The sequence below is a fragment of the Bison bison genome, unplaced genomic scaffold (genome assembly GCF_000754665.1).
Source record: "Bison bison bison isolate TAMUID 2011002044 unplaced genomic scaffold, Bison_UMD1.0 scf7180017864139, whole genome shotgun sequence".
Taxonomy (NCBI): Eukaryota; Metazoa; Chordata; class Mammalia; order Artiodactyla; family Bovidae; genus Bison; species Bison bison.
This window is the reverse complement of record NW_011494711.1, coordinates 3802759-3815000: the sequence shown is the minus strand read 5'-3', so window position 1 is coordinate 3815000 and position 12242 is coordinate 3802759. Positions and strand designations below refer to the sequence as shown.

The window sequence follows — 12242 nt, the reverse complement described above, 5'->3', positions numbered from 1 at the left end:
AAAAAGGGCAGTGGGCAGACCCGAGAGGACAGTGACTGAGGGATGGAAAACTGCAGGGCTGGTTGGTGCTTGGCAAAGGACAGGAAAGAAAAGAACAAGGTTAGTTGCCCACACCATGATGTTTCTAAGGCCAGTGCCCCTCTTTTGCCAAAAGGTTTCATTGTATGTTCCAGGTATCCAGCAGAGAAATGACCCAAGTGGATCGCAGAAATAGAACAAAATTTCATAGGGCGCTCCACGCCTTTCCAAGCACCCCTCCCCACTCTCCTACCCCTGCCAAATTGCAAGAAGGCATCCACCAGCCACAGATGCTGAATTATTCAATTATTCTAGCAGCTTTCAAAACACATGTGCAGCTAGAAAATCGCCCCCAAAGAAAAGAATCGTGTTATTTAGGCTACTAGGTCATTTCTTGAACCTCTCTTGAATCCTGGTTGGCCACGTAATTGTTCTTCAATTGAACAGTAGCTCATTGACACCTACCCCTCCTAGCAAAAACAGAGGCAAACATATAATCATAAGACATCTGCTGCTAACTGTGCACTTCCAAGCAGGCAGGTTACTTTTGGATTTTGCACAGTGGCCACCAGGCTCCCACAGTCACCCAAGATTGAGACCTGATGCAGCATCTGAAATAAATACCAACACCAACCATCCACTATCTCCCACTATACACACCAAGCTGCCTTGTTTCCATAGGGAAAAAAGAGGGGCTGTGGATTGAAAAAGGACTTGTGCATGCTAACCTCCAACACAAAGCAAAAACCACTGAAATGATCTGTCTGCACGTGGAAACCCTTCTCCAACGCCTCACCCATAGTCCACCCACCACTGCACGTCAGCTTGCTGAGATATTTTCTCTGAGGAGAACACACCAAAGAGAATGCTTTAGGGAAAAAGAAAAATGAGTCACGAAACAAGCCTTTGAGACTCCATTTTAGGACCGAGCTTCTTCAGGAATCCTCTATTTCTAGCTCTGAAGAAGCAGAGCATGAAGATGAGTTGAGCCAAAAAAAAAAAGCAAACATTTACCAGAGGTGACTTTTAACTCCAAATCAATTATAAAACTCACAGAGGAGAGAATGACATTTTTCATCTAATCAAAAGCAATCAAAACCCCAAAATCTCAAACACTACCCTCTACACCTCAAATGTGGCTACCGGAGAGTAATGGATAGAGGCGCATCTCAATGGAAGCAGATTAAGGCAACCTTGCAAACAGTCACTTGGCCACACTAAGAATGTATGTCGGTCAAGTGACAGGGTGAGGGCAGGGATCAGTGCTAGGGAAAACATCTGCTCGTTCACACAGCTTGCTGAAAGGCTGGACCAAGCTCCACCATCACCCACTCTTTCCCAAGTGTCCCAGGACATCAGTAGTCATGGGGGGAAAAAAGCACGCACTCATACCTCCTCCTTCCTCTCCTTCTTCCTTACCATTTCTCCATCTGTTTAGCTCCATCTCCAGATGCTGGATAACATTCTTCAAAGTCTTATTTTTCTCTTTCTCTTTTTCGTATTTCTTCTTCCATTCTTCAGCTGTCAGTTCCAGGTTCACAGAGACAGTATTCTTGATGGTCTTAGCCCTGGTGTGAAAAACATAAGGGAAAAAATCTGAGCAGAGTTGCTAGCATTTGCTAAATCATGAATATAATTAAACTTCAAATTCCTTTCACACCAGAAGATTAGGACTTAGGGAGCAGGAAGGATGCTAGAGCTTTTACCACCACCCTCTTAGCTGCTTTAGTGGCCCCACTATTTCTAAGGCTCCAAACTCACCTTTTTCCTTTTCTTTTCTCCTTTTCCTCCTGCCTGTCTCTAGACCCAACGGGATTTTCATCTAAACTGTCTCGAGTCTTTCTCTATTCCCTCTGCCACCATTTCTATTCCCACTGCTACCACCTTGGCCTACGTTCTTAGAACCCACCTGTGGTTATAGCCTAGCTTTTTCAGACATTCAGCATCCTCTTTAAGCATCTTGCATGCCACTTTCAGATTCATCTGCCCAAGAAGAGCTTCCTTTCAACTCAATTAACGTCTATGAAACACTGGGGATTTATCAAGATAAATGAGACAAGGTCTCTGGCCTTAGAGTTTACAGTTTCTCATAACAATATACATACAGACAAATCAATTCTTTCTCTTACTCACATTTGGTACCTTAGCACCATCCCTACGGTATTGAACACATGTCAACACATGCCTCCAGGGACAGATGGTCACTTTACCAACTCAGGGTGGCCAGGTGAAACCACGGTCTGAGCTGAGCACATCCTCTCCCACCGTCCAGTCAGCAAGAAGGAGCGGAGGGCCCACTTTTCTGAGATCATCCCATTTTTTTCAAGAAAAGTCAGAAATTGAGATTTTTCTTTGCATATCCCAGTTCAACATAGTTTTTCAAACTGACATGTGGCATACGCAAACAAGTCTAACGGCCACCATTTTGGCCCTTGTGGTATAAAGAGTGACCACCTAGGCCAGATGGCCCAGAGCGGGCTGTGATGCCCCAGTGGAACTGTGGACAGTAAATCAAGGCTGTGCCAGCTCCAGTCAGTAATGAAAATGAAATACATGATTCACCAACGTATGCACAGAAATGAACACATAAGGTTTGTCCAATTGAAAAGCAAATTCATGATGGCAGGACGCTACTTGTTACATACTTTTTAAGAAGTAAAAACTTCATTTATGTGCTATCCTGTTTTATTTGCTACTGACTTTTTCATTTTTAACTCCCACCAGTTCTTGTCCTGCCACATTTGCCAGCACTATCTGATGTGTGATTCGGGTTGATCACTGTTGTCATGAAATGACATTTTGGACACGATTTCTATTTCAGTAAAAGAAATTCAGCAATCCTCACCAGTGTAGCAGATGTCACCCTGTAAATTAATTTCTAAAGCAGACAATTAAATAACCCAACTGTCAAAAGAAGAGTTAAAATGATCTCTATGTAAGATTCAAGAATTAGTATGTCTCCCTCACTCACTATAGCTTATGGCTGCTGTCTCCAGAAGTGTTTCGACTCTGTTTTCAAATAGTAGCAACTTTATTGCTACTTTAAAGTCTGTGCCAAGTTGACACTCTCACCCCAACACCCTCAGGCAGTGTCATGGATGTTTCTCAGATACAAGCACAAACACTGCAGCATCCATTTTAACTGAGTTAAGTCAAAAAGTGAAAAATAACCTATGGCTGAAATGCTTATGGACATTTAAGGATGTACTTTGATGCTACTAATCTTACTTATCATACCACAGAGTCTCTTGATGATTTCCAATGATACCAGAAGGAGAAGCATAGAGCCTTTTGCTGTAATCTGGCAGGTTTAGCCAGAAGTACAATTCTGTGAGCAGACCCAACAAGGTTATCACTGGTATAACTGATCCTCATTCTCAAAGTTCTCTTAAGTTGTTGAGAAAATTCTTTTTCTCCCACTTCTGCAGTAATCAGAGTCCTGGCAGGGAATAGTCTTCTCAAATAGGGAAGAGTTTAACAAAAGTACAGTAAGGGTGATGGGAAATAACAAGGGATAACAGGTGTAGCTCAGATGGTAAAGCATCTGCCTGCAATGCAGGAGACACAGGTTCAAACCCTGGGTCGGGAAGATCCCCTGGAGAAGGAAATGGCAACCCACTCCAGTATTCTTGCCTGGAGAATTTTATGGGCAGAGAAGCCTGGCGGGCTATAGTCCATGAGGTCACAAAGTGTCAGACACGACTGAGCGACTAACACACACACATACACACAATAGTGATGGGGGGATCCGTTACCACTCTTAGGCTGAAGGGGGCCCAGAGGAAGGGAACTATAAGAGGAAAGCTGTCTACACTCGCAGATACAGAGACCGGACAAGTGGTTACCAGTGGGGAGAGGGAAGGGGGGAAGGGCAAGGCAGGGCTACCTAACCTAACCCCTACGGGATTAAGAGGGACAAACCACTATGTATACAATAAATAAGCTACAAGGATACACTGTGTAGCACAGGGAATATAACAAATATTTTATAATAACTACAAAAAGAATATAACCTTTTAAAATTGTGAATCACTGTATTGTACACCTCTAACTTATATATTGACAATATCACACATCAGCTATGCTTCAATTAAAAAAAATAAATTTAAAAAACTGTTAAACTCTTAAAAGAAAAATGCTGCCCTGTCGAAGCCGTTAACAGCCTTTAGTCTAGGAACACAGCCAATCTGAAGTGACCCTTCATGGAAGGAGCCATGAAATTGATACCCTGACATCACTCTGTTCTCTCCTGAGTCCTGCCTGTTCCTCTCCCATTGGTGGAACCTAACTGGAAGCCAGAGGCAAAGGAGCCCACTGTAGTTGTCCAAGCTGGTCACTGACCCAGGGAGCAGGGCAGAGGAGAGCAGAGATGGCACAGAAACAATGCAGAGGAGCAGACGGAAGACACACAGCCCAACTCCCATCTGGAACCGAGAATAATATGTCTTCTGCTGCTGCCCTAAACAGACTCCATTCAGTCACTGATGAGGCAGACCATCATGCCTCTCCATCTACTAAATGGAGAACATGAAGAAACCAGCCAGCACTGATTAGAAAGATATTAATTATCCGCAAATGTGTTCTACAGATTTAAAATAATCTGAAATAAAATCTCAGGAGATTTGCGTGCTGCTGCTGCTGCTAAATCGCTTCAGTCGTGTCCGACTCTGTGCGACCCCAATAGACGGCAGCCCACCAGGCTCCCCCGTCCCTGGGATTCTCCAGGCAAGAACACTGGAGTGGGTTGCCATTTCCTTCTCCAATGCATGAAAGTGAAAAGTGAAAATGAAGTCACTCAGTCGTGTCCAACCCTTAGCAACCCCAAGGACTGCAACCTACCAGGCTCCTCTGTCCATGGGATTTTCCAGGCAAGAGGACTGGAGTGGGTTGCCATTGCCTTCTCCAGATTTGCATGTATGTATTGACATTGACAACCTGATTCTAAGATTTATAATAGAAATAAAGAAGGCCAACAATAGCAAGGACAATTTTGAAGGACAACGAGGATGGAATATCAACGCATTATAAAGCCACAGTAATTAAAACTGATTAAATAGTCCAGAAACTTTAGAATAGAAACAAAATAGATTATCCACAGACACTCGGCCATGTAGCCATCTGATATACAACAAAGGTGTGTATCCAGCACAGAGGGAAAGGACGGTCCTTTCAATGTCTGGTGCTTTACTGACTCCCCCAGTAACATATAAAAAATTCTATGCGGATGAATCACATGCATAAATGTGAAAGGTAAAACAACAAAGCTGCTAGAAGAAAACAGGGGAATATCTTTAAGACCTTAGGGTAGATAAAGATTTATTTCTTAAATAGAGCAGAAAGAAAAGATAAACTTGACTTCATTAAAATTAAAAACCTCTCTTCATTAAAAGTCACCATTAAAGGAGTTAAAACATAAACTACAAAGTGGGAAAAGATACAAACAATCCATGTATCTCACAAAGAACTTATCCAGAATAATCCCTATAAATCAATCCGAAAAAAGCACACAATTGGTGAAAACACCAGGTAAAGATTTGAATAGGAACTTCACAGAAGAAGTGCCAATAAATTGTACCCAGAAAAGTGTGTCAAATGTCATTAGCCTTCAGGGAATAAAATAACAAAAAGATATATTTACACACCTAATAGAACAATTAACATTTTTGAAACTGATAATGCTAAGTGCTGGTGAGAATGTGCAATGACTATAACACTCACCTGCTACTAGACAGAGTGTAAACTATTCCAATCATTTTGGAAAACTCTTTGCTACTATCTATTAAAACTAAATACTCATAGGTATATAACCAACAGAAATGAAGACATATGTTCACCTAATGACATGGCAATCAATGCCATAGCAACTTCATTTATAATAGCCCCAAGATGAACACAATCCAAATATCCATCAACAATAGAATGCATACATACATACTGTATTGATACAACAAAATACTGTATACCTACGAAAAATAAACTGCTCATAATCTAACAATGTAGTGAACTTCAAAGATAACAATGTTGAATAAAAGAAGCCAGATACAAAACAATACTGTATGTCTTTATTTGTAAACAGTTCAAAGACAGGAAATAGTTATCTATGTTGACAGAAGTCAGGATGCAATCTACCCCTGAGAGTTGGGTACTGACTGGGAGGGTGTAAAACAGAGGTTTCTAAGATGCTGGGGTGATAGATACATGTGTATATACATTTGTTAAATTTTTACTGAGTTGCATACTTATATTTACTTTACTGTATGCGTGTTATACTCAATATAAGTAAGTTAAGAAAAATAAACTGATGTGTAAAGAAATCAAGTCAGATAAGAATTTCCAGATTGTGAAATAAATAAGAGCTACTAAGAGACAGTAAACCTCTATGCCTCGATAATTGCCTGTACTCATCTTTCCGGCCAAGATCACTTCTAAATGATACAGAAACTACAAACTATTGGAGTTTCTTCAAATTACCTTGGCCTCCCCTGGAAAGGCCAGGAAGATGTTTACTCTTGGTACCTTCTTACCTCTTGTTTTTCAGCGTTTTCCTTCCCTCTCACAGTTGGACAAGGAGCTCTAGACAAACCCAGACCTCCACTGTATAGAATAAATCTGTAATGTATGATTCCACACTGTGACTGGTGTATGTCAGAGACTGAGATCCTCCCACTGTGGGTTGGGAGAGGGTAGTCTAGCATCCCTTTCTATCAGTTAGGGTTCTCCAGAGAAACAGAACCAACAGAACAGACGTATAGATGGATGGATGAGTAGATACCCTATCTGATATATACATAAGATATACCTTCCATCCATCTGTATAGCTATCTATTTAAAGAAATTGGCTCACTGGAAACTCATGAAGAAATTGTTGCTGCATTCTTCAGGAAGAATTTCCTCTTCTCCAAAAAACCTCATTTTTTGCTCTTACAGCCTCCATCTGACTGGATGGGGCACACCTCTATTATGGAGGATAATGTGTTTACTTAAAGTCAACTGCTGCTAGATGGTAACCACATCTACAAAACACTTTCATAACAACACCCAGGTCAGTGTTAGATTAAATAATGGGCTGCTACAGCCTAATCAAGCTCACACACGAAACCATCACACCTTCTACTCTATTCTAGGTCCTAGTTCCCATGTAAGACACCTAACGTTCTTCTGGAAACGTGCCTGCCACAAAGCACCTTCCCGTTCCCCGGTAAGGCCATTTCCCTGCTCGTGAGTGGGGGATGTAGGGAAGCAGAAACCAAGAGCTTTAAATTTGGTCTTTTGAAAAACTCTAGTCTCCCAAGAAATATTAAGAAATGACCGACGTGGATGAGGATTTGGCATCCAGGTAAATTAACTCTCATCCACAACATTTCATCCTCCAAACAGCAAAAATTAACCTATGGGTGTTTTGGCAACTCTCCAACAGGAACCGATTTGAGTCTTAATCCATTGTATGTCAAAACTGTAACCTAGCATCTCCCTTGGCCAAAGCTCTCGCTCTGGTCCTGCTGGGAACTTGTCAAGCTCTGCACACATGCGTGTTGCACATACACCACTCAGGCTCTGCCTAATCCAGCTACCATCAAACTGAGCATGAAATGGCACAGTTTTGTGTTTTTTCTCCCAAAAGTGCGTATCAGAAAAAGAAAAAAGAATATTACTTTTCCTGAACTATCCATTCTTCTTCCACATTTAACATATAAAACAAAGCCTCTGAATTATTCATGCTGGATCAATCAAAACACTTGGTGTCAATGATGTGCTGATTCAGGCTGTTTCTAAACTGGTCTCCCCAGGGGCCTCCCCTTTTCCTCATTACTGCCCCAAATCAAGGTACACTAAACAGGCTTGCGAGATAATTGGGGGATTTGAGTTTACACTTCTAAAACTTCAAAATATCCTTTTCAAATGGTGCTATAAAGTACTTTGGAAGAATAATTAAAGACTAGAAAATGAAACGCTAGAAGCCAGATGAAAAAGAAGAATCGATGAAATTGCTCTAATTTGAGTCCCCAGCCCTTAAAGCTGCAAGTGTTCAGCTTCCTGACAGAGGACAGCTCTTTGACTCTTCATCGCCTGGAAATTCATATTGCCTCCTCAACCAAATTGAAAGCTCTATGACAACTCAGGAAATGGCTCTACCACTTTCCTAGCACAATGCAGGGCATTCAGGGGACATAAAGCGACAGGCCTGACCCAAGAGAAGAGCCACCATCACGGAAACCAAGAAACAGACACAGTGAAATCTTTTCCTTTAAATTCTAAGACTTCATCTAGAATCCTGCAGAGTGCAGACTCGGAAGCTGCCCTCAGGCCTCTGTACACGGTCATGTTTCTGCTGCTTCAAAGGACCTACTACTGTTTTATTCAGAATATCCATACAGTATGGCTTAACAACAAACACGGACTTTCTTCGTGTTCTTGAAAGAACCATGTGGTGATAACCAGGGAACTTCGTGCTGCCTGTAGGTGTGGCCACCCCTGCAGCAAGAACATAATGAACGCTCATTACACTGAATTTGGGAGGTGCCCGGCAGTCCTTTTTGAGTTCAAAGTGCTTAATCTCATTAGCTATCAGTACCATGTCAAATCTGAGGTTCAGATTCACGTCTGCTGTGTAACTGGGTTCAGTGTGTGTATTTAACAATAAAGCAAGTATTGGCCCCGTAGAGAAGTTAGATGTCCTTGAAGAATCCACTAACTAATTTGAAGATGGAGGAAAGGGAACAAAACAGAACACATTTCTAATTATAAGCAGGAAAACAAATCAGATCTAAACCTCAACCAATTTTTGGACATAGTGGTGTCATAGTACAGCAACTGCCCCAGTGGTCTTATTCCTACATAATAAGCACCAGATTCGTCTGCTCATTCGTTTGATGACATTTGTCTACTGACCACCTACTGTGTCCCAGTTGTCCTAGGAGCTTGTTGGTGCCACTCACTGATGTGGTAATAAATTAATTCTTATCCTTATGGAGCCCAGTATTCGGATGACTCTGACAAAAGATTACAAACCAACCTATTTCATTTGAAAATATAATTGACCTACTATTTATTTCCTGGCATCCCAAATTATCAGCATTTAATCATCAGATTATCAGATTTCGTTCATCATTCATTGCAGAAATCTAATTCTACTGCTTCATTCAGTCCTGATCCTTATATTACAGCTGTATCCTGTACCTTAGGTCACGTTTGGCCCAGCCCCATGCATGACTGTGACTTTCCCAAGCCTGTTCAAAGACAGAGGAAAGAAGGAACTTGCAATTACGGGACACCATATTCCATGCCAGCCCTTGTGCTGAGTAAAAACTGAAGCAACTCATCTAATCCTCCCAGTGATTTTCAGGAAGTAGGCGTTATTATATTATTATGTTTTTTTCCTACAGGCAAAGAGACTGAGGTTCCAAGAGAAGGGAAAAGGGAGAAAAAAGTCAGGAGCAGAGCTGAGGTTCAAAGCTGGAGTAACCGGCCCCAGAGGCCTATGCTCATCTAGATTCCTGATCAAGCAGCCCGCATGGGAGAGGCTGCGGGTCAGGTGATACAGTCTCAGTCCAGTAACATCTCACAATTAACCAGCTTTGTGGCCTCAGGGGCAGGACCTAATGGCTTGGAGCCTAGGTCTCGATCCCATCCTCTGTACAAAGGGGAGAGACACCTACCTGACACAATTTCCATGAGGATTCTGACATGTCTGGCACATGCTAGTTCCTTAAAACAAGTGCTAGTGATAATGATGATGCTATGATGGCCTCACTGAGATTAGAAGAAAGTAAATCATCATTTTCACTGACACCTAAAACTCTTCCTCTAGACAGTTGCGACATGCCCACCACCAACAACAGCCTTGAGACAGAGCCTGTGCCCCAGGAAGACTCTGGGTTGCAAAGATGTAAAGTATCTTTGCTTTATGGGTGGGAATATTTTTTTTAAGAGATGTTCCCTTTATAAATGCATCCAGGGCTGGTTTCCTCCAAAATGTCTTCAGAGGAAACTGTCAAAGCTTAAGTTTAAGAAACCAGGAGAGGGGCTTCCCTGGTGGCCCAGTGGTTAAGACTCCATGCTTCCAGCGCAGGAGGCCCAGGTTCAACCCTGGTTGGGGAACGAATATCCCACATGCCCATTGACGTGGCCAAAAAAATTTTTTAAAGAAACCAAGAGAGATGGGGAAGGCAAGATGATCACCACAGTATTCTATGCTTCTCACAAGCAGATGCTGGTTTATAGGTATCCCGTGACCCTTAAGAAAAGAAGGTGTTATCCTTCTACAACCCACTGACCTAAGCATTTGGCTAATCAAGGAAGTGATTTCAGAGGAAATAAAGGACCCAAATCCAATTTAAAAGATATACGAGTTCTACAACAATTCAGGGTGATTATTATTTATTTAGACATCCCACAGGTGCCATAACTGGTTAATTCTATGTTCTGTGAGGTTTCAGGAAATGACTGGGGTTTAATGTGGTTTCAACAAGCAATAACAATCTCCCATCCAGAATGCCCACCACCATCTGTCTTTTCTCTAGGCATCTTAAACTACTTCTCAGGCATAACCACACACTCCTGGGAGAAGGGAGTGCTCCGGGCATAAGGCAGAACCTGAAGAGACCTGGTTACTTGTCCAAACATAACACAGTTGCGTGAAGGGGATGATGTCAGTAAGTCTGCATCTCCCAACCTCAGCTCTGGGCTCAGCCCACTGACACGGAAGATGCTCAGAATCGCCCCCATCCACAGGACGCAAGCACTCTAGGGACTAGCACTTCAGGCAGCCATGCAGGGAGGATGGGGCTCAACACCACTGACTGACAGACCATGATGAAGGTCAAGAAAGGAAGGGATGGGACTTCCCTGGGGGTCCAGTGGTTAAGAATCCTCCTTCCAATGCAGGGGACACAGGTTCGACCGCTGGTGGGGAACTAAGATCTCACATGCCACAGGACAACTAAGCCTGCTCACACAACCAGAGAAGCCTGCACACCGCAGTGAAGACCCAGCAGAGCCAAAAAAAAAAAGGAAGGGATGAACTAACGCATACCAGGGAATGTTGTTGGAGGATTACTGGCTGTCCCTGCTGCCTACCTAGTAACGCTCCCCAGACATCTAGGAAATGTCCTTCAGACATTTCTGAAGACGAGAAGATGAGGCCATCCTCCCCTTTCCTCAGCATACAGCTGTATTTCTTACCCCCAGGATGAGCATCAGGACTTCTTTTCCCTGCTCTTTAATATTCAGTCTAATATTTAGTCTATCAGCAAATTTGCAATGGATTCCAAATATTGAAGTAGTTACTGGTGGTAGTAGTAGTAGTAGTACTACCACTTGTAACTGGTAGTTGCCAGTCTTGAGTTGAATATGCTTGAACCTGACAGTTAAGGTTTAATTCCATGAACCTGAGAGTCAGACTTAATTCCGAAGAACCTGAGAGTTAGAATTAATTCCATGAAAACAAAACTAAAATTCCACTGAATTACTAACAATCACATCTATAATAAGCTTGGATTTTTTTTTAACATCATACCTTTGATAGACATATTCATACCTATTGTTTTAAAAGGTAATTTTTCTTTCGGCCTCAATACACGATGCCTCAAGTTTTACAGGTCACCTGCTAGATGCAAATTACTAACAGGCTGCTTGCCCCCTCCCTCTGCTTCCTCTCTGACCCAAGAACCTCACCACTCACCCCTAACACCTAAGACCCAGCTCAGAGCACAGGTTAAGAAGGTCATGCCCACCTTTGTCCAAACATGAGTGTTGACTTGGTCTCAGCTTCATTGAAGACTGAGGGAGAGCAGCAAATGACGATGGTGGTTCTACAGTTCCCACCCAGAGAGTCCTGAAGAATCCGAGTCATCTTGCTGTCCCGGTATGGCACGTGTGTTTTCTATTTACGAAAAGAAAAAATACTGTCTGCTACAGCCAATTCAAAGAGAAAATACAGAGGCCAGCAAGTTAGTGATGGGAACTGGGCTTAGAAACATGTGAAATAAAAATCTGTGGCCTGGTTTTGCATCTTGCCAAAGTTTAGCATGCCCATTGTGGGACCTGGGTCATATGAAATTAGCATCACCACTCACACACTTTAATGAGCTAGATTTCCCTGCAAGCAGGGTGTCCATAGCCAGGACTCCCCCTGTCCCTTTCTAAACAAAAATAAATGAATCACTGGGGTGTGTGGCAAAGAGAGTACACGGACCCAAGAGGCAACTTCTCATGATATCATTTAA

The 12242-nt window shown here is 42.5% G+C and overlaps 1 protein-coding gene across 2 annotated transcripts in view; it reads right to left on the bottom strand.

The window, feature by feature from the left end:
• Window positions 1-12242, bottom strand: part of KIF5C (kinesin family member 5C) — a 141113-nt gene that overhangs the window by 46372 nt on the left and 82499 nt on the right. For both annotated transcript variants that reach the window (XM_010839957.1, XM_010839958.1), the window contains exons 10-11: window positions 11751-11899; window positions 1438-1586 (exon numbers count right to left, since the gene is read on the bottom strand). In XM_010839957.1, the coding sequence (XP_010838259.1) occupies window positions 1438-1586; window positions 11751-11899 (298 nt within the window). The remainder of the gene's footprint in view (window positions 1-1437; window positions 1587-11750; window positions 11900-12242) is intronic.